Here is a 21,475-nt window from a genome sequence, read left to right as displayed (position 1 = left end):
CTTCCTCAGGTAAATGTTTCAAGATCTCCTTGAAGCCTACGCATTTATACATATTGAATAATACATGGTGTTTACAGACTGCCTCTGCAACTGCCCGTTGCCAAGGCAATCACCGTGTTCAGACAGAGAGGTGTCATCTGCAGAACCCCCGAATACACATTCAACAAAAAAACAAACAGGGAAAAAAAACAGAGAAAAAAAAAGAGAAAAAAAAACAGAGAGAGAGGCAGAAACATCCGGAAGGCAGAGAGAGCCAGCAAATGACCCATTATATTAAAAACAGATAACATTTGTTCGCTGGTGGGGTAACGTGTAGCGTGACATGAACCCAAGATCCCGGTTCAGGCCGTCCTCATGGGTGCGGAACTTGGCTATCAATTTCTGCTCGACGATTTTGCGTTGTCGTGTGTCTCGAAGGCCGCCTTGGAGTACGCTTACCCGAAGGTCGGTGGATGAATGTCCATGACTGCTGAAGTGTTCCCCGACTGGGAGGGAACCCTCCTGTTTGGCGATTGTTGCGCGGTGTCCGTTCATCCGTTGTCGCAGCGTCTGCATGGTCTCGCCAATGTACCATGCTCTGGGGCATCCTTTCCTGCAACGTATGAGGTAGACAACGTTGGCCGAGTCACAGGAGTATGAACCATGCACCTGGTGGGTGGTGTCATCTCGTGTGATGGTGGTATCTGTGTCGATGATCTGGCATGTCTTGCAGAGGTTACCGTGGCAGGGTTGTGTGGCGTCGTGGACGCTGTTCTCTTGAAAGCTGGGTAGTTTGCTGCGAACGATGGTCTGTTTGAGGTTGGGTGGCTGTTTAAAGGCGAGTAGTGGAGGTGTGGGGATGGCCATAGCGAGGTGTTTGTCCTCATTGATGACATGTTGAAGTCATCAAGAAATAATAACATGTCATCAATGAGGACAAACACCTCGCTATGGCCATCCCCACACCTCCACTACTCGCCTTTAAACAGCCACCCAACCTCAAACAGACCATCGTTCGCAGCAAACTACCCAGCTTTCAAGAGAACAGCGTCCACGACGCCACACAACCCTGCCACGGTAACCTCTGCAAGACATGCCAGATCATCGACACAGATACCACCATCACACGAGATGACACCACCCACCAGGTGCATGGTTCATACTCCTGTGACTCGGCCAACGTTGTCTACCTCATACGTTGCAGGAAAGGATGCCCCAGAGCATGGTACATTGGCGAGACCATGCAGACGCTGCGACAACGGATGAACGGACACCGCGCAACAATCGCCAAACAGGAGGGTTCCCTCCCAGTCGGGGAACACTTCAGCAGTCATGGACATTCATCCACCGACCTTCGGGTAAGCGTACTCCAAGGCGGCCTTCGAGACACACGACAACGCAAAATCGTCGAGCAGAAATTGATAGCCAAGTTCCGCACCCATGAGGACGGCCTGAACCGGGATCTTGGGTTCATGTCACGCTACACGTTACCCCACCAGCGAACAAATGTTATCTGTTTTTAATATAATGGGTCATTTGCTGGCTCTCTCTGCCTTCCGGATGTTTCTGCCTCTCTCTCTGTTTTTTTTTCTCTTTTTTTTTCTCTGTTTTTTTTCCCTGTTTGTTTTTTTGTTGAATGTGTATTCGGGGGTTCTGCAGATGACACCTCTCTGTCTGAACACGGTGATTGCCTTGGCAACGGGCAGTTGCAGAGGCAGTCTGTAAACACCATGTATTATTCAATATGTATAAATGCGTAGGCTTCAAGGAGATCTTGAAACATTTACCTGAGGAAGGAGAAAATCTCCGAAAGCTTGTGAATTTAAAATAAAATTGCTGGACTATAACTTGGTGTTGTAAAATTGTTTACAATTGTCAACCCCAGTCCATCACCGGCATCTCCACATCTTAGTTAACCCACTGAGAGGTTCCAGGCTTCCCTTCCTCTCACAGCCGAAGTTACCATATTGGGGAAATTTGAGAATGAAATTAGGATTCAAACTGCAATTGAGAATTTAAGTGCTTTAACTTTAAAGCTACCTGTGAGCTAAATTGGAAACATGAACATTTCCATGACACGACTGTATAAAGATGTTCCTGATTTAGCAAGTCAGTAGGTTTCAAACCTAGAAATTATTTTTGAATTGTGTTAGCCTAGTTGTGAAGGAATTTGGGAACAAGGGGTATCTACTTTTAATAATCATTAATAAACTTTTAACATTTTTAAATAATCGTTTGAAAATACTTTGCAGTAAGCAAAATGCTGAAAATACCAGCCAGCTAAATCGTGGATGATTCATTTCATCAAGGGGATATACCTTTGACAAGTAGTTGATAAACCCTACACAATGGGACACAAATAAGCACATGATGAAGACAGCAGATATGGTCAAGAGGGCCTACCTTAGAGCATTCCTTGCTAACCCTACACAATGGGACACAGATAAACAAAAAGCTGAAAACAGCATCTGACTCAAGGGCACCTACCTTTAACCAGTACTTGAAATAACTCTTTACAATGAACATAGGCTGAAGAAAAAACAGCGGTCAGCTAAAATGTAATTTGATTAATATTAATAAGTAAGAATTGAAACCAAGTTAATCAGCAAGAGCCTTGTCAACAAGAATGCTCACAGCCAAGATGAAGTAATCGGGAAAATAGTATAAATTCTCAGAGCTCAGCTCAAGTATTTTTAGATTCGCTTCGAAGGGCTGAAGCGTCTCTCGACTGTCAGAGTAAGGCGACTCTATAGTCTTCTACTACTCGGGGATTTAAGGTAAAAGCTACCTTGATAATTGATGGATATCCTGCCTAAATACTTTTAAGAATTATAATTTTTACCTTTTTAAGAAACTGTTAATGTTGCGATTGACCGGTCTCACCAGCTGTAGATTGCAAATTGTTTCATCAATAAACCTCTGTATTTTTTTTTTTATTCGTTCACGGGATGTGGGCGTCGCTGGCAAGGCCGGCATTTATTGCCCATCCCTAATTGCCCTCGAGAAGGTGGTGGTGAGCCGCCTTCTTGAACCGCTGCAGTCCGTGTGGTGACGGTTCTCCCACAGTGCTGTTAGGAAGGGAGTTCCAGGATTTTGACCCAGCGACAATGAAGGAACGGCGATATATTTCCAAGTCGGGATGGTGTGTGACTTGGAGGGGAACGTGCAGGTGGTGTTGTTCCCATGCGCCTGCTGCCCTTGTCCTTCTAGGTGGTAGAGGTCGCGGGTTTGGGAGGTGCTGTCGAAGAAGCCTTGGCGAGTTGCTGCAGTGCATCCTGTGGATGGTGCACACTGCAGCCACAGTGCGCCGGTGGTGAAGGGAGTGAATGTTTAGGGTGGTGGATGGGGTGCCAATCAAGCGGGCTGCTTTATCTTGGATGGTGTCGAGCTTCTTGAGTGTTGTTGGAGCTGCACTCATCCAGGCAAGTGGAGAGTATTCCATCACACTCCTGACTTGTGCCTTGTAGATGGTGGAAAGGCTTTGGGGAGTCAGGAGGTGAGTCACTCGCTGCAGAATACCCAGCCTCTGACCTGCTCTCGTAGCCACGGTATTTATATGGCTGGTCCAGTTAAGTTTCTGGTCAATGGTGACTCCCAGGATGTTGATGGTGGGGGATTCGGCGATGGTAATGCCGTTGAATGTCAAGGGGAGGTGGTTAGACTCTCTCTTGTTGGAGATGGTCATTGCCTGGCACTTATCTGGCGCGAATGTTACTTGCCACTTATGAGCCCAAGCCTGGATGTTGTCCAGGTCTTGCTGCATGCAGGCTCGGACTGCTTCATTATCTGAGGGGTTGCGAATGGAACTGAACACTGTGCAGTCATCAGCGAACATCCCCATTTCTGACCTTATGATGGAGGGAAGGTCATTGATGAAGCAGCTGAAGATGGTTGGGCCTAGGACACTGCCCTGAGGAACTCCTGCAGCAATGCCCTGGGGCTGAGATGATTGGCCTCCAACAACCACTACCATCTTCCTTTGTGCTAGGTATGACTCCAGCCACTGGAGAGTTTTCCCCCTGATTCCCATTGACTTCAATTTTACTTGGGCTCCTTGGTGCCACACTCGGTCAAATGCTGCCTTGATGTCAAGGGCAGTCACTCTCACCTCACCTCTGGAATTCAGCTCTTTTGTCCATGTTTGGACCAAGGCTGTAATGAGGTCTGGAGCCGAGTGGTCCTGGCGGAACCCAAAGTGAGCATCGGTGAGCAGGTTATTGGTGAGTAAGTGCCGCTTGATAGCACTGTCGACGACACCTTCCATCACTTTGCTGATGATTGAGAGTAGACTGATGGGGCGGTAATTGGCCGGATTGGATTTGTCCTGCTTTTTGTGGACAGGACATACCTGGGCAATTTTTCACATTGTCGGGTGGATGCCAGTGTTGTAGCTGTACTGGAACAGCTTGGCTAGAGGCGCAGCTAATTCTGGAGCACAAGTCTTCTGTATATTGTCTCACATAGTCTTCTGTATCACTAACTTGTGAACTCCATCTCCATACACCCTTTTGGTGAAGAGGTACATAACTGAGGAGAAACCCCCGGACCCTCACAATATCCGGGGTATTACAATCTGGCTGGAACTTGCTAAAAACGCTATCTGGAGGATGGTAATATTCTCGGGTGATCCCTTTCCCTTGGGGAGAGATGGACCAGACCTTCAGACCCATTCAGTGTCTTTAGGATTTGGCCATCTCAGCCTTAGGTTGAGAGTGAACGCCTGAGAAGTACGCCTGATCTGGGATAGTCCCAAAGGAGCTAGGATTGTAAAATCACCATATAGTGGCAAGTTACTGGAGACCAAGTTTGAGCAGCAATGATTGATGGGCAGTAATAATTGCTAGCTGAAGAACCACTTGACTAACCACAATATAAAAGTGTGATGTGAGCCTTAGGATGAAATGTCTACTTACCATTGGCTTTCAGATTTTTTGTTTCTTGGGACCCAAATTGGAATTTATTAACCGGTATTCTCAGCCCAATGTTACGAGTTCGCAGCTCCAGCAGCTTCTCAAATACCTTTTCACCCTGGTAAAGATAATTCATAGTAAAAAAAGGTTATCCAAACCTCAAGAAATATTTCAGTATCATTTCTATATTCTCCATGGCTTCACCCCTCCCTATCTCTGTAACCTTCTCCAACCATACAACCTTCCAAGATCTCTGCGCTCCTCCAATTCTGGCCTCTTGCACATGCTCAATTTTCATCGCTCCACCATTGGCAGCATGCTTTCAGCTGTCTGTGCCCTAAACTCTGGAATTCCCTCCCTAAACCTCTCTGCCTCTCTACCTCCCTTTCCTCCTTTAAGATACTCCTTAAAACCTACCTCTTTGACCAAGCTTTTGGTCACCTGTCCCAATATCTCCTTACGTGGCTAGATGTCAAATTTTGTTTGATAATCGCTCCTGTGAAGCGCCTTGGGACATTTTACTACATTTAAAGGTGCTTTATAAATGTAAGTTGTTGCTTTATTTGTTGTAGTGCAATTTTCCCGTGTTTACCACATTTTCATATTTTTCTCCTTTTGAAATAAGTTTTTAGGTTGACCTGTTTCTACTTGTGAGGATCATCTGTCCATCAAACTGGCAGATGCATCTGGGTTTCCTCCAGTTGGATTTGTGCCTTATGATAAATTCAATAATGTTGCCCAGCAGAAACAGTCAGTGCACTATCTGACTTCGCTCATTCTCACACTGTTTAAGCAGTTAACGAGCTTCTTGATTGCCAGTACTTTCAAACAGGCTATAAACATAGCCGTGCAGCAAAGGAAGGGGAATACAAAGGCTGCTCCCAGCTTCCAAAACCCAGTTCTCTGACCAAGGCTTCACGGTCCTTCTTGATAATGCCTGAGATAAATAAAATGGCCATTTTGACCAGGAGCCAAGCGCACTAACCATATTTGGATCTAGGCATGCTGGACGTGGATCACTGAGAATATCAACACTGCCTCAGAAACCCAACCCCATGGAAAGCTGTGGCAAAGGACCATGACTTGAAGCTAGCCATTCAAGGTACTGCAGAAATGATACTACAAATGTTGTAGCCTTTACTACACACTGTATTTACATTTTTCAATCTGACAGTTTAAAGTATTGCAAATATCATCATTGGAACCCACATTTAGTAATGACACAAATATGATTGTTTAAACCTCTCACAGTGAAGGGGCTATTTTTTTTTTAAAAACAGGTATAACAACATCTTCACTGTGTCAGAAAATTTATGCTTTACAACTGTACTTGATTTTGCAAATTTGATTTTGTTTTTTGACCTTTCTAATCTCGGAGTGTGTGAGCATAGCAGTGTTGAAACTGCTCTGTAGCCCTGCAGCAGTATTGCAGTGGGATAATCGTTAATTCTTGAGTCAACTCTCTCTACAGCGTAGAAAGCAAAAAGATGCAGATTTCAGATTGTAAGGGATGTGTTTCACTTACAGAAAGTATCAGGGTGTTCAGCTACAAAGGAACCCAAAATTGTAACAGCGCCCTGTGTGGGTACAGGACAACTGATGTGGTATTTAAAGTGTCTTGGTTAATAGATCTTGCCAATAATGCTTCACAGAAAAAGGCAGTGTACAAAAACAGGGCCTACAGTGGTACCAGTGATGGGGGCGGGGTGGGGGGAGGGGCGGAAACATAATGAAATCCTTTTGGAAAAAACACGTTGACCTACAACAGACGCTGAAAGACGCCCTAGTAAGAACGGGATATGACGCTCGACTCATCGATCGACAGTTCCGACGGGCCACAGCAAAAAATCGCATAGACCTCCTCAGGAGACTAACACGGGACGCAACCAACAGAGTACCCTTTGTCGTCCAGTACTTCCCCGGAGCGGAGAAACTACGCCATGTTCTCCGCAGCCTTCAACATGTCATCAATGACGACGAACACCTCGCTATGGCCATCCCCACACCTCCACTACTCGCCTTTAAACAGCCACCCAACCTCAAACAGACCATCGTTCGCAGCAAATTACCCAGCTTTCAAGAGAACAGCGTCCACGACACCACACAACCCTGCCGCGGTAACCTCTGCAAGACATGCCAGATCATCGACACAGATACCACCATCACACGAGAGGACACCACCCACCAGGTGCATGGTTCATACTCCTGTGACTCGGCCAACGTTGTCTACCTCATACGTTGCAGGAAAGGATGCCCCGGAGCATGGTACATTGGCGAGACCATGCAGACACTGCGACAACGGATGAACGGACACCGCGCAACAATCGCCAAACAGGAGGGTTCCCTCCCAGTCGGGGAACACTTCAGCAGTCAAGGACATTCAGCCACCGACCTTCGGGTAAGCGTACTCCAAGGCGGCCTTCGAGACACACGACAACGCAAAATCGTAGAGCAGAAATTGATAGCCAAGTTCCGCACCCATGAGGACGGCCTCAACCGGGATCTTGGGTTCATGTCACGCTACACGTTACCCCACCAGCGAACAAATGTTATCTGTTTTTAATATAACGGGTCAGTTGCTGTCTTTTCTATGTTTCTACCTCTCTATCTCTGTTTTTTTTTGTTTGTTGTTTTTTTTGGTGATTTGTATATTCTGAGACCTGGCAGGTAACACCTGTCTGTCTGCACACTGATTGCCTTGGCAACGGGCAGTTGAAAAAACTGTCTGTTATCACCAGCATTGTTCTGTGAATTATAAATGCGACTTCATTTTGAGGATTTCATTTCCACATCGTTCACCTGAGGAAGGAGGTAGCCTCCGAAAGCTTGTGAATTTAAAATAAAATTGCTGGACTATAACTTGGTGTTGTAAAATTGTTTACAACAGATGGATACAACCTCCTGTTGGAGGTCTGAGGAGGTGCACACCAACTTGTACCTGATGCTACTGGAATCATTGAACAGCTAACAAATCAATGCCCACACTCAGAGAACATCAATTTTCCACGTCGTTATTTTCAAAGTATTGCCCCGATACACTTGCAAGCCTCTGAGTCAGAAGGTCGTGGGTTCAAGCCCCACTCCAGAGACTTGAGCACATAATCTAGGCTGACACTCCAGTGCAGTACTGAAGAGGTGCTGCATTGTCAGATGAGATAAGGCCTCCTCTGTTGTACCCATTGCGTTCAATTTTTAGCCCACATTCTTTAAAATATGAGTTGATAGTCAATGTATCACTTTTGGAAAGGAAAATTAGATCCCAGAAGTAGGTTTTAATGTCCTCAATTTTGACTGGTTATAGGCTGAAAAGCATGTGTGAGGCTAGAGCCTGTCAGTTTTGGTTCTAGGACTCATTTGTTCTAGCCTAATGAGCTAATTTTATTTTCAGACGCACAGCCTTTCTTAAAATGTCATGTTTTGATATTGTGGTAACCACTAACCTCACAGAATTCAGACTTTGTTGATCACATTACAATTTATGGGAGTACAATTTGCAGAGGGCAGTATTTTTTTTTAGCTGCAATTATCTTCCCCTAATTGCTAACCCTGTTGTGTCACTCACCCAGTGGGATAATGAATGGCTCTGGTCCTGGTTACTGTTTCTTAGAGCCCAGTAGGAAGAGACAATATCAACACTGTGCAATGCTGCATCCAGCAAGTCCATCCAGCCCTGGAACAACGAGATGTGCTTAGTAGCGTTGTCGCTAAAGTTCAGCCCATCTGGAATGTTTTCAACAAGGTGGACCCTGAAGAGAAACTCAAAATTACTTCAGGATCTCGTCATAAGTCTCAAGGAATCTTTTTTTTAAAAAAAATTGGTTTCCTTTCATTTGAACTGGAAGAAAATACAGTTCAACACATTCCCAGTTTAATTTTCAGTAATACAGATATAGTCAGCACAGTATGCACAATCTCTAATAGTTAAACAGCTTGCCCTGAGTCACACACAAGCGTATCTGACATATATATATATTCATAAATTATTGAGCATTAAATATTGAATAAAAAAGCCGTGTATTGTACAGAATTGTTCTCTTGTGAAAAGATGAAGGCGAGGGCTAGAATCTCAACAAGGACATAGAATGGTTACAGCACAGAAGGAGGCCATTCAGCCCATTGAGCCCGTGTCAGCTCTTTGGAATAGCAATCCAGTTAGTCCCATTCCCCCGCTCTTTCCCTGTAGCCCTGCAAATTTTTTCCCTTCAAGTACTTATCACATTCTTTTCTGGAAGTCACGATCGAATCTGCTTCCACCACCTTTCAGGCAGCGCATTCCAGACCATAACTACTCGCTGCATAAAAAAGTTTTTCCTCATGTTGCCTTTGGTTCTTTTGCTAATCATCTCAAATCTGTGTCCTCTGTTTCTCGACCCGTCCACCAATGGGACATGTAGTACAGACAAAAAAAATGCTTCAGTGCATGTAAACCTTTCTGTTTTAGAAAATGAGTGGTGTCGCCATGGGAACGAGAAGATGAGAGGGGGCGATTTTAAACCTGCCCGCCCAGCAGAAACCAGAATGTTACAATCGCCCAAGTTACTTACCCGCTCTGGAGCCGCCGGGAGCTGACAAGTTTGTATTTTAACCTCCTCTTCTGAGCAGGTGGCAACGACGCCCGCCCAAAGCCAGTGGGGTCCTTTTTAATCATACGTACGTCAGGTCCCGATGATGTCATCAGGACCTGGCTGCAATTTTCAATCAATGGTCTGAGTGGGAGGGGGCAGTGAGTTTCACTGGATGGTCTGAGCGGGAGGGGTCAGTGAGTTTCACTGGGAGGTCTGAGGGGGAGGGGGCAGTGAGTTTCACTGGGAGGTCTGAGGGGGAGGGGGCAGTGAGTTTCACTGGGAGGTCTGAGGGGGAGGGGGCAGTGAGTTTCACTGGGAGGTCTGAGGGGGAGGGGGCAGTGAGTTTCACTGGGAGGTCTGAGGGGGAGGGGGCAGTGAGTTTCACTGGGAGGTCTGAGCGGGACGGGGCAGTGAGTTTCACTGGATGGTCTGAGGGGGAGGGGGCAGTGAGTTTCACTGGGAGGTCTGAGGGGGAGGGGGCAGTGAGTTTCACTGGATGGTCTGAGCGGGAGGGGGCAGTGAGTTTCACTGGGAGGTCTGAGGGGGAGGGGCGGTGAGTTTCACTGGGAGGTCTGAGCGGTAGGGGGTAGTGAGTTTCACTGGGAGGTCTGAGGGGGAGGGGGCGGTGAGTTTCACTGGGAGGTCTGAGGGGGAGGGGGCGGTGAGTTTCACTGGGAGGTCTGAGGGGGAGGGGGCAGTGAGTTTCACTGGGAGGTCTGAGGGGGAGGGGGCCGTGAGTTTCACTGGGAGGTCTGAGGGGGAGGGGGCGGTGAGTTTCACTGGATGGTCTGAGGGGGACGGGGCAGTGAGTTTCACTGGAGGTCTGAGCGGGAGGGGTCAGAGAGTTTCACTGGGAGGTCTGAGGGGGAGGGGGCAGTGAGTTTCACTGGGAGGTTTGAGGGGGAGGGGGCCGTGAGTTTCACTGGGAGGTCTGAGGGAGAGGGCGCGGTGAGTTTCACTGGGAGGTCTGAGGGGGAGGGGGCCGTGAGTTTCACTGGGAGGTCTGAGGGGGAGGGGGCCGTGAGTTTCACTGGATGGTCTGAGGGAGAGGGCGCGGTGAGTTTCACTGGGAGGTCTGAGGGGGAGGGGGCCGTGAGTTTCACTGGGAGGTCTGAGGGGGACGGGGCAGTGAGTTTCACTGGGAGGTCTGAGGGAGAGGGCGCGGTGAGTTTCACTGGGAGGTCTGAGGGGGAGGGGGCCGTGAGTTTCACTGGGAGGTCTGAGGGGGAGGGGGCCGTGAGTTTCACTGGGAGGTCTGAGCGGGAGGGGGCGGTGAGTTTCACTGGGAGGTCTGAGGGGGACGGGGCAGTGAGTTTCACTGGGAGGTCTGAGGGAGAGGGCGCGGTGAGTTTCACTGGGAGGTCTGAGGGGGAGGGGCGGTGAGTTTCACTGGATGGTCTGAGCGGGAGGGGGCAGTGAGTTTCACTGGGAGGTCTGAGGGAGAGGGCGCGGTGAGTTTCACTGGGAGGTCTGCGGGGGAGGGGCGGTGAGTTTCACTGGATGGTCTGAGGGGGAGGGGGCCGTGAGTTTCACTGGGAGGTCTGAGGGGGAGGGGGCGGTGAGTTTAACTGGGAGGTCTGAGGGGGAGGGGGCCGTGAGTTTCACTGGGAGGTCTGAGGGGGAGGGCGCGGTGAGTTTCACTGGATGGTCTGAGGGGGAGGGGGCCGTGAGTTTCACTGGGAGGTCTGAGGGGGAGGGGGCGGTGAGTTTAACTGGGAGGTCTGCGGGGGAGGGGCGGTGAGTTTCACTGGATGGTCTGAGGGGGAGGGGGCCGTGAGTTTCACTGGATGGTCTGAGGGGGAGGGGGCGGTGAGTTTAACTGGGAGGTCTGAGGGGGAGGGGCGGTGAGTTTCACTGGGAGGTCTGAGGGGGAGGGAGCAGTGAGTTTAACTGGGAGGTCTGAGGGGGAGGGGCCGTGAGTTTCACTGGGAGGTCTGAGGGGGAGGGAGCAGTGAGTTTCACTGGGAGGTCTGAGGGGGAGGGGGCAGTCAGTTTCACTGGGAGGTCTGAGCGGGAGGGGGCAGTGAGTTTCACTGGGAGGTCTGAGCGGGAGGGGGCAGTGAGTTTCACTGGGAGGTCTGAGGGGGAGGGGCTGAGAGTTTCACTGGGAGGTCTGAGGGGGAGGGGCTGAGAGTTTCACTGGGAGGTCTGAGCGGGAGGGGGCAGTGAGTTTCACTGGGAGGTCTGAGCGGGAGGGGGCTGTGAGTTTCATTGGGAGGTCTGAGGGGGAGGGGGCCGTGAGTTTCATTGGGAGGTCTGAGGGGGAGGGGGCGGTGAGTTTCACTGGGAGGTCTGAGGGGGAGGGGGCCGTGAGTTTCACTGGGAGGTCTGAGCGGGACGGGGCAGTCAGTTTCACTGGATGGTCTGAGCGGGAGGGGTCAGTGAGTTTCACTGGGAGGTCTGAGTGGGAGGGGGCAGTGAGTTTCACTGGATGGTCTGAGCGGGAGGGGGCAGTGAGTTTCACTGGGAGGTCTGAGGGGGAGGGGGCAGTGAGTTTCACTGGGAGGTCTGAGGGGGAGGGGGCAGTGAGTTTCACTGGATGGTCTGAGCGGGAGGGGGCAGTGAGTTTCACTGGGAGGTCTGAGGGGGAGGGGCGGTGAGTTTCACTGGGAGGTCTGAGCGGGAGGGGGCCGTGAGATTCACTGGGAGGTCTGAGCGGGAGGGGTCAGTGAGTTTCACTGGGAGGTCTGAGGGGGAGGGGGCCGTGAGTTTCACTGGGAGGTCTGAGCGGGAGGGGTCAGAGAGTTTCACTGGGAGGTCTGAGGGGGAGGGGTCAGTGAGTTTCACTGGGAGGTCTGAGGGGGAGGGAGCGGTGAGTTTCACTGGATGGTCTGAGGGGGAGGGGGCAGTGAGTTTCACTGGGAGGTCTGAGGGAGAGGGCGCGGTGAGTTTCACTGGGAGGTCTGAGGGGGAGGGGGCCGTGAGTTTCACTGGGAGGTCTGAGGGGGAGGGGGCAGTGAGTTTCACTGGGAGGTCTGCGGGGGAGGGGGCGGTGAGTTTCACTGGGAGGTCTGAGGGGGAGGGGGCGGTGAGTTTCACTGGATGGTCTGAGCGGGAGGGGGCTGTGAGTTTCATTGGGAGGTCTGAGGGGGAGGGGGCCGTGAGTTTCACTGGGAGGTCTGAGGGGGAGGGAGCAGTGAGTTTCACTGGGAGGTCTGAGGGGGAGGGGGCGGTGAGTTTCACTGGGAGGTCTGAGGGGGAGGGGGCAGTCAGTTTCACTGGGAGGTCTGAGCGGGAGGGGGCAGTGAGTTTCACTGGGAGGTCTGAGCGGGAGGGGGCTGTGAGTTTCATTGGGAGGTCTGAGGGGGAGGGGGCCGTGAGTTTCATTGGGAGGTCTGAGGGGGAGGGGGCCGTGAGTTTCATTGGGAGGTCTGAGCGGGAGGGGTCAGTGAGTTTCACTGGGAGGTCTGAGTGGGAGGGGGCAGTGAGTTTCACTGGATGGTCTGAGCGGGAGGGGGCAGTGAGTTTCACTGGATGGTCTGAGCGGGAGGGGGCAGTGAGTTTCACTGGGAGGTCTGAGGGGGAGGGGCGGTGAGTTTCACTGGGAGGTCTGAGGGGGAGGGGGCGGTGAGTTTCACTGGGAGGTCTGAGCGGGAGGGGGCGGTGAGTTTCACTGGGAGGTCTGAGGGGGAGGGGGCGGTGAGTTTCACTGGGAGGTCTGAGCGGGAGGGGGCCGTGAGATTCACTGGGAGGTCTGAGCGGGACGGGGCGGTGAGTTTCACTGGGAGGTCTGAGCGGGAGGGGGTAGTGAGTTTCACTGGGAGGTCTGAGGGGGAGGGGGCAGTGAGTTTCACTGGGAGGTCTGAGGGGGAGGGGGCCGTGAGTTTCACTGGGAGGTCTGAGGGGGAGGGGGCGGTGAGTTTCACTGGGAGGTCTGAGGGGGAGGGGGCAGTGAGTTTCACTGGGAGGTCTGAGCGGGAGGGGGTAGTGAGTTTCACTGGGAGGTCTGAGGGGGAGGGGGCAGTGAGTTTCACTGGGAGGTCTGAGGGGGAGGGGGCCGTGAGTTTCACTGGGAGGTCTGAGGGGGAGGGGGCGGTGAGTTTCACTGGGAGGTCTGAGGGGGAGGGGGCAGTGAGTTTCACTGGGAGGTCTGAGGGGGAGGGGGCCGTGAGTTTCACTGGGAGGTCTGAGGGGGAGGGAGCGGTGAGTTTCACTGGATGGTCTGAGGGGGAGGGGGGCCGTGAGATTCACTGGGAGGTCTGAGGGGGAGGGGGCAGTGAGTTTCACTGGGAGGTCTGAGGGAGAGGGCGCGGTGAGTTTCACTGGGAGGTCTGAGGGGGAGGGGGCCGTGAGTTTCACTGGGAGGTCTGAGGGGGAGGGGGCAGTGAGTTTCACTGGGAGGTCTGAGGGGGAGGGGGCGGTGAGTTTCACTGGGAGGTCTGAGCGGGAGGGGGCAGTGAGTTTCACTGGGAGGTCTGAGCGGGAGGGGGCTGTGAGTTTCATTGGGAGGTCTGAGGGGGAGGGGGCCGTGAGTTTCATTGGGAGGTCTGAGGGGGAGGGGGCCGTGAGTTTCATTGGGAGGTCTGAGCGGGAGGGGGCGGTGAGTTTCACTGGGAGGTCTGAGGGGGAGGGGGCCGTGAGTTTCATTGGGAGGTCTGAGGGGGAGGGGGCGGTGAGTTTCACTGGGAGGTCTGAGGGGGAGGGGGCGGTGAGTTTCACTGGGAGGTCTGAGGGGGAGGGGGCAGTGAGTTTCACTGGGAGGTCTGAGGGGGAGGGGGCAGTGAGTTTCACTGGATGGTCTGAGCGGGAGGGGGCGGTGAGTTTCACTGGGAGGTCTGAGGGGGAGGGGGCCGTGAGTTTCATTGGGAGGTCTGAGGGGGAGGGGGGCGGTGAGTTTCACTGGATGGTCTGAGGGGGACGGGGCAGTGAGTTTCACTGGGAGGTCTGAGGGGGAGGGGGCGGTGAGTTTCACTGGGAGGTCTGAGGGGGAGGGGGCCGTGAGTTTCACTGGGAGGTCTGAGGGGGACGGGGCAGTGAGTTTCACTGGGAGGTCTGAGTGGGAGGGGGGCGGTGAGTTTCACTGGATGGTCTGAGGGGGACGGGGCAGTGAGTTTCACTGGGAGGTCTGAGGGGGAGGGGGCGGTGAGTTTCACTGGGAGGTCTGAGGGGGAGGGGGCAGTGAGTTTCACTGGGAGGTCTGAGGGGGAGGGGGCGGTGAGTTTCACTGGGAGGTCTGAGGGGGAGGGGGCCGTGAGTTTCACTGGGAGGTCTGAGGGGGAGGGGGCGGTGAGTTTCACTGGATGGTCTGAGGGGGACGGGGCAGTGAGTTTCACTGGAGGTCTGAGCGGGAGGGAGCTGTGAGTTTCACTGGATGGTCTGAGGGGGAGGGGGCAGTGAGTTTCACTGGGAGGTCTGAGGGGGAGGGGGCAGTGAGTTTCACTGGATGGTCTGAGGGGGACGGGGCAGTGAGTTTCACTGGGAGGTCTGAGGGGGAGGGGTCAGTGAGTTTCACTGGGAGGTCTGAGGGGGAGGGTGCGGTGAGTTTCACTGGGAGGTCTGAGTGGGAGGGGCGGTGAGTTTCACTGGATGGTCTGAGCGGGAGGGGGCGGTGAGTTTCACTGGGAGGTCTGAGGGGGAGGGGGCGGTGAGTTTCACTGGGAGGTCTGAGCGGGAGGAGGCAGTGAGTTTCACTGGGAGGTCTGAGGGGGAGGGGTCAGTGAGTTTCACTGGGAGGTCTGAGGGGGAGGGGGCGGTGAGTTTCACTGGGAGGTCTGAGGGGGAGGGGGCAGTCAGTTTCACTGGGAGGTCTGAGCGGGAGGGGGCAGTGAGTTTCACTGGGAGGTCTGAGGGGGAGGGGGCGGTGAGTTTCACTGGGAGGTCTGAGGGGGAGGGCGCGGTGAGTTTCACTGGGAGGTCTGAGGGGGAGGGGACGGTGAGATTCACTGGGAGGTCTGAGGGGGAGGGGGCCGTGAGTTTCATTGGGAGGTCTGAGGGGGAGGGGTCAGTGAGTTTCACTGGGAGGTCTGAGGGGGAGGGGGCAGTGAGTTTCACTGGGAGGTCTGAGCGGGAGGGGGCAGTGAGTTTCACTGGGAGGTCTGAGGGGGAGGGGGCCGTGAGTTTCACTGGGAGGTCTGAGCGGGAGGGAGCCGTGAGATTCACTGGGAGGTCTGAGGGGGAGGGAGCCGTGAGATTCACTGGGAGGTCTGAGGGGGAGGGGGTAGTGAGTTTCACTGGATGGTCTGAGGGGGAGGGGGCCGTGAGTTTCACTGGGAGGTCTGAGGGGGAGGGGGCGGTGAGTTTCACTGGGAGGTCTGAGCGGGAGGGAGCCGTGAGATTCACTGGGAGGTCTGAGGGGGAGGGGGTAGTGAGTTTCACTGGATGGTCTGAGGGGGAGGGGGCCGTGAGTTTCACTGGGAGGTCTGAGGGGGAGGGGGCGGTGAGTTTCACTGGGAGGTCTGAGGGGGAGGGGGCCGTGAGTTTCACTGGGAGGTCTGAGGGGGAGGGGGCGGTGAGTTTCACTGGGACGTCTGAGCGGGACGGGGCAGTGAGTTTCACTGGGAGGTCTGAGCGGGAGGGGGCCGTGAGTTTCACTGGATAGTCTGAGGGGGACGGGGCAGTGAGTTTCACTGGGAGGTCTGAGCGGGAGGGGGCGGTGAGTTTCACTGGGAGGTCTGAGTGGGAGGGGGGCAGTGAGTTTCACTGGGAGGTCTGAGGGGGAGGGGGCCGTGAGTTTCACTGGGAGGTCTGAGGGGGACGGGGCAGTGAGTTTCACTGGGAGGTCTGAGGGGGAGGGGGCAGTGAGTTTCACTGGGAGGTCTGAGGGGGAGGGGGCCGTGAGTTTCACTGGGAGGTCTGAGGGGGAGGGGGCGGTGAGTTTCACTGGGAGGTCTGAGGGGGAGGGGGCAGTGAGTTTCACTGGGAGGTCTGAGGGGGAGGGGGCAGTGAGTTTCACTGGATGGTCTGAGGGGGAGGGGGCGGTGAGTTTCACTGGGAGGTCTGAGTGGGAGGGGGGCAGTGAGTTTCACTGGATGGTCTGAGGGGGATGGGGCGGTGAGTTTCACTGGGAGGTCTGAGGGGGAGGGGGCGGTGAGTTTCACTGGGAGGTCTGAGGGGGAGGGGGCCGTGAGTTTCACTGGGAGGTCTGAGGGGGAGGGGGCGGTGAGTTTCACTGGGAGGTCTGAGGGGGAGGGGGGCCGTGAGTTTCACTGGGAGGTCTGAGCGGGAGGGGGCCGTGAGTTTCACTGGGAGGTCTGAGGGGGAGGGGGCGGTGAGTTTCACTGGGAGGTCTGAGGGGGAGGGGGCGGTGAGTTTCACTGGGAGGTCTGAGTGGGAGGGGGGCGGTGAGTTTCACTGGGAGGTCTGAGGGGGAGGGGGCGGTGAGTTTCACTGGGAGGTCTGAGGGGGAGGGGGCCGTGAGTTTCACTGGATGGTCTGAGGGGGAGGGGGCGGTGAGTTTCACTGGGAGTTCTGAGGGGGAGGGGGCGGTGAGTTTCACTGGGAGGTCGGAGGGGGAGGGGGCCGTGAGTTTCACTGGGAGGTCTGAGCGGGAGGGGGCAGTGAGTTTCACTGGGAGGTCTGAGGGGGAGGGGGCGGTGAGTTTCACTGGGAGGTCTGAGGGGGAGGGGGCGGTGAGTTTCACTGGGAGGTCTGAGGGGGAGGGGGCGGTGAGTTTCACTGGGAGGTCTGAGCGGGAGGGGGGCCGTGAGTTTAACTGGGAGGTCTGAGCGGGAGGGGGCAGTGAGTTTCACTGGGAGGTCTGAGGGGGAGGGGGCAGTGAGTTTCACTGGGAGGTCTGAGCGGGAGGGGGCAGTGAGTTTCACTGGGAGGTCTGAGGGGGAGGGGGCCGTGAGTTTCACTGCGAGGTCTGAGCGGGAGGGGGCGGTGAGTTTCACTGGGAGGTCTGAGGGGGAGGGGGCCGTGAGTTTCACTGGGAGGTCTGAGGGGGAGGGGGCCGTGAGTTTCACTGGATAGTCTGAGGGGGACGGGGCAGTGAGTTTCACTGGGAGGTCTGAGCGGGAGGGGGCAGTGAGTTTCACTGGGAGGTCTGAGGGGGAGGGGGCCGTGAGTTTCACTGGGAGGTCTGAGGGGGACGGGGCAGTGAGTTTCACTGGGAGTTCGGAGGGGGAGGGCGCGGTGAGTTTCACTGGGAGGTCTGAGGGGGAGGGGGCAGTGAGTTTCACTGGGAGGTCTGAGCGGGAGGGGGCGGTGCGTTTCACTGGGAGGTCTGAGGGGGAGGGGGCCGTGAGTTTCACTGGGAAGTCTGAGGGGGAGGGGGCGGTGAGTTTCACTGGAGGTCTGAGCGGGAGGGGTCAGTGAGTTTCACTGGATGGTCTGAGGGGGACGGGGCCGTGAGTTTCACTGGGAGGTCTGAGGGGGAGGGGGCCGTGAGTTTCACTGGGAGGTCTGAGGGGGAGGGGGCCGTGAGTTTCACTGGGAGGTCTGAGGGGGAGGGCGCGGTGAGTTTCACTGGGAGGTCTGAGGGGGAGGGGGCCGTGAGTTTCACTGGGAGGTCTGAGGGGGATGGGGCGGTGAGTTTCACTGGATGGTCTGAGGGGGACGGGGCAGTGAGTTTCACTGGAGGTCTGAGGGGGAGGGGGCCGTGAGTTTCACTGGGAGGTCTGAGCGGGAGGGGTCAGTGAGTTTCACTGGGAGGTCTGAGGGGGAGGGGGCGGTGAGTTTCACTGGATGGTCTGAGGGGGAGGGGGCAGTGAGTTTCACTGGGAGGTCTGAGGGGGAGGGCGCGGTGAGTTTCACTGGATGGTCTGAGGGGGAGGGGGCAGTGAGTTTCACTGGGAGGTCTGAGGGGGAGGGCGCGGTGAGTTTCACTGGGAGGTCTGAGGGGGAGGGGGCCGTGAGTTTCACTGGGAGGTCTGAGGGGGAGGGAGCAGTGAGTTTCACTGGGAGGTCTGAGGGGGAGGGGCGGTGAGTTTCACTGGGAGGTCTGAGGGGGAGGGGGCCGTGAGTTTCATTGGGAGGTCTGAGGGGGAGGGGGCGGTGAGTTTCACTGGGAGGTCTGCGGGGGAGGGGGCGGTGAGTTTCACTGGGAGGTCTGAGCGGGAGGGGGCAGTGAGTTTCACTGGGAGGTCTGAGGGGGAGGGGGCGGTGCGTTTCACTGGGAGGTCTGAGGGGGAGGGGGCGGTGAGTTTCACTGGGAGGTCTGAGGGGGAGGGGGCAGTGAGTTTCACTGGGAGGTCTGAGGGGGAGGGGGCCCTGAGTTTCACTGGGAGGTCTGAGGGGGAGGGGGCGGTGAGTTTCACTGGGAGGTCTGAGGGGGAGGGGGCGGTGAGTTTCACTGGGAGGTCTGCGGGGGAGGGGGCAGTGAGTTTCACTGGGAGGTCTGCGGGGGAGGGGGCAGTGAGTTTCACTGGGAGTTCTGAGGGGGAGGGGGCGGTGAATTTCACTGGGAGGTCTGAGGGGGAGGGGGCAGTGAGTTTCACTGGGAGGTCTGAGGGGGAGGGGGCCGTGAGTTTCACCTGGAGGTCTGAGGGGGAGGGGGCAGTGAGTTTCACTGGGAGGTCTGAGGGGGAGGGGGCGGTGAGTTTCACTGGGAGGTCTGAGGGGGAGGGGGCGGTGAGTTTCACTGGGAGGTCTGAGGGGGAGGGGGCGGTGAGTTTCACTGGGAGGTCTGAGGGGGAGGGGGCGGTGAGTTTCACTGGGAGGTCTGAGGGGGAGGGGGCGGTGAGTTTCACTGGGAGGTCTGCGGGGGAGGGGGCGGTGAGTTTCACTGGGAGTTCTGAGGGGGAGGGGGCGGTGAATTTCACTGGGAGGTCTGAGGGGGAGGGGGCGGTGAGTTTCACTGGGAGGTCTGCGGGGGAGGGGGCGGTGAGTTTCACCTGGAGGTCTGAGGGGGAGGGGGCGGTGAGTTTCACCTGGAGGTCTGAGGGGGAGGGGGCGGTGAGTTTCACCTGGAGGTCTGAGGGGGAGGGGGCGGTGAGTTTCACCTGGAGGTCTGAGGGGGAGGGGGCGGTGAGTTTCACTGGGAGGTCTGAGGGGGAGGGGGCGGTGAGTTTCACTGGGAGGTCTGAGGGGGAGGGGGCGGTGAGTTTCACTGGGAGGTCTGAGGGGGAGGGGGCGGTGAGTTTCACTGGGAGGTCTGAGGGGGAGGGGGCGGTGAGTTTCACTGGGAGGTCTGAGGGGGATGGGGCGGTGGGTTTCACTGGGAGGTCTGAGGGGGACGGGGCCGTGAGATTCACTGGGAGGTCTGAGGGGGACGGGGCCGTGAGATTCACTGGGAGGTCTGAGGGGGAGGGAGCGGTGAGTTTCACTGGGAGGTCTGAGGGGGACGGGGCAGTGAGATTCACTGGGAGGTCTGAGGGGGAGGGGGCGGTGAGTTTCACTGGGAGGTCTGAGGGGGAGGGCGCGGTGAGTTTCACTGGGAGGTCTGAGGGGGACGGGGCAGTGAGATTCACTGGGAGGTCTGAGGGGGAGGGAGCGGTGAGTTTCACTGGGAGGTCTGAGGGGGACGGGGCAGTGAGATTCACTGGGAGGTCTGAGGGGGAGGGGGCGGTGAGTTTCACTGGGAGGTCTGAGGGGGATGGGGCGGTGGGTTTCACTGGGAGGTCTGAGGGGGACGGGGCAGTGAGATTCACTGGGAGGTCTGAGGGGGAGGGGGCGGTGAGTTTCACTGGGAGGTCTGAGGGGGAGGGGGCGGTGAGTTTCACTGGGAGGTCTGAGGGGGAGGGGGCGGTGAGTTTCACTGGGTGGTCTGAGGGGGAGGGGGCGGTGAGTTTCACTGGGAGGTCTGAGGGGGAGGGGGCGGTGAGTTTCACTGGGAGGCCTGAGGGGGAGGGGGCGGTGAGTTTCACTGGGAGGTCTGAGGGGGAGGGGGCAGTGAGTTTCACTGGGAGGCCTGCTGCCGCATTTCCTGTATTACAACTGTGGCTACACTTCAAAAGTACTTAATTGGCTGTAAAGTGCTTTGGGAAGTCCCTGAGGTCGTGAAAGGCACTAAATAAATACAAGATCTTTCTGGTTTCGGGCTTCTCCTGTTATAATCTCTCCTCCCCTCTCTGACAGCGGGACTCCGTGGGGGAAGCCTGGCAGCTGATCCCAGCACTGCTGTCGGCGGGCGGCCTCTAAATGTGCCATTTTACGCCACTTCCCGCCAAAGTCAGGGATTAAAAATGAGGCCTGGGAGTTGAAATACCCCGGGCTAATTTTTGGAGTTTCTAACTCAAACTGCCGCTCTCCCACCCAAAATTGGCCCCGGGGTAAAATCGGGGCCAAGAACTTTGCTTACACTTTTTAAGATGTGGAGATGCCGGTGATGGACTGGGGTTGACAATTGTAAACAATTTTACAACACCAAGTTATAGTCCAGCAATTTTATTTTAAATTCACAAGCTTTCGGAGGCTTCCTCCTTCCTCCTTTCGTTCACCTGAGGAAGGAGGAAGCCTCCGAAAGCTTGTGAATTTAAAATAAAATTGCTGGACTATAACTTGGTGTTGTAAAATTGTTTACAATACACTTTTTAAAACAATGGTGAATGGTAGCTCACTTTTCTTTCTTTAATGATCTGCAAGAGTCACAGGGGATGGGGGAAGCTCATAGCCTCAGGCTTGGCAAATTACTTCACGGGCTACATTTCATGCCTGTTTGGATAACTGCATTACACATATGCATTGCCAATCTGTAAATATAATCTGGCAGGCACTACAGTCAGATTCATTAGTGCTGTTCACTCAGCAGGAAGATTTACTTAATAAGGAATAATTCTGCACCATGAACCCAAGTCTTTTGGAGCCATCAGTCTGCAGATTATGAACTTTGATTTTCCAGTCCAAGATGATTGATGGCAAAAGTATGGTGAGGTGGGGCAGGGCAGACTGGACTCCATCTGGATTATTTAAGGCAAGGCCCAAAGCAGTGTTGCAGTTTGCGATTGGCAGCTGCTCGGCCACCACAGGGGTGAGAAACAGCTTGCTGCTTAGCATCTCCAGAAGCAGCATTGTTGCTGGAGGTGAACGCTCGCACAGAATGGCAGAAACAACAACAACTTGCATTTATATAGCGCCTTTAAAGTAGTAAAACGTCCCAAGGTGCTTTACAAGAGCTTAATCAAACAAAATTTGACACAGAGC

The 21,475-nt window shown here is 54.9% G+C and overlaps 1 protein-coding gene across 3 annotated transcripts in view; it reads right to left on the bottom strand.

Annotated features, from left to right (window-relative positions):
- Positions 1 to 21,475, bottom strand: part of pld5 (phospholipase D family member 5) — an 80,485-nt gene that overhangs the window by 43,901 nt on the left and 15,109 nt on the right. For all 3 annotated transcript variants that reach the window (XM_067988663.1, XM_067988665.1, XM_067988664.1), the window contains exons 3-4: positions 8,452 to 8,635; positions 4,893 to 5,007 (exon numbers count right to left, since the gene is read on the bottom strand). In XM_067988663.1, the coding sequence (XP_067844764.1) occupies positions 4,893 to 5,007; positions 8,452 to 8,635 (299 nt within the window). The remainder of the gene's footprint in view (positions 1 to 4,892; positions 5,008 to 8,451; positions 8,636 to 21,475) is intronic.

Source organism: Heptranchias perlo, chromosome 8, assembly GCF_035084215.1.
Source record: "Heptranchias perlo isolate sHepPer1 chromosome 8, sHepPer1.hap1, whole genome shotgun sequence".
Lineage (NCBI taxonomy): Eukaryota > Metazoa > Chordata > Chondrichthyes > Hexanchiformes > Hexanchidae > Heptranchias > Heptranchias perlo.
Note: the sequence above shows the minus strand (reverse complement) of the source record. Positions and strands in the feature narration are given on the sequence as shown.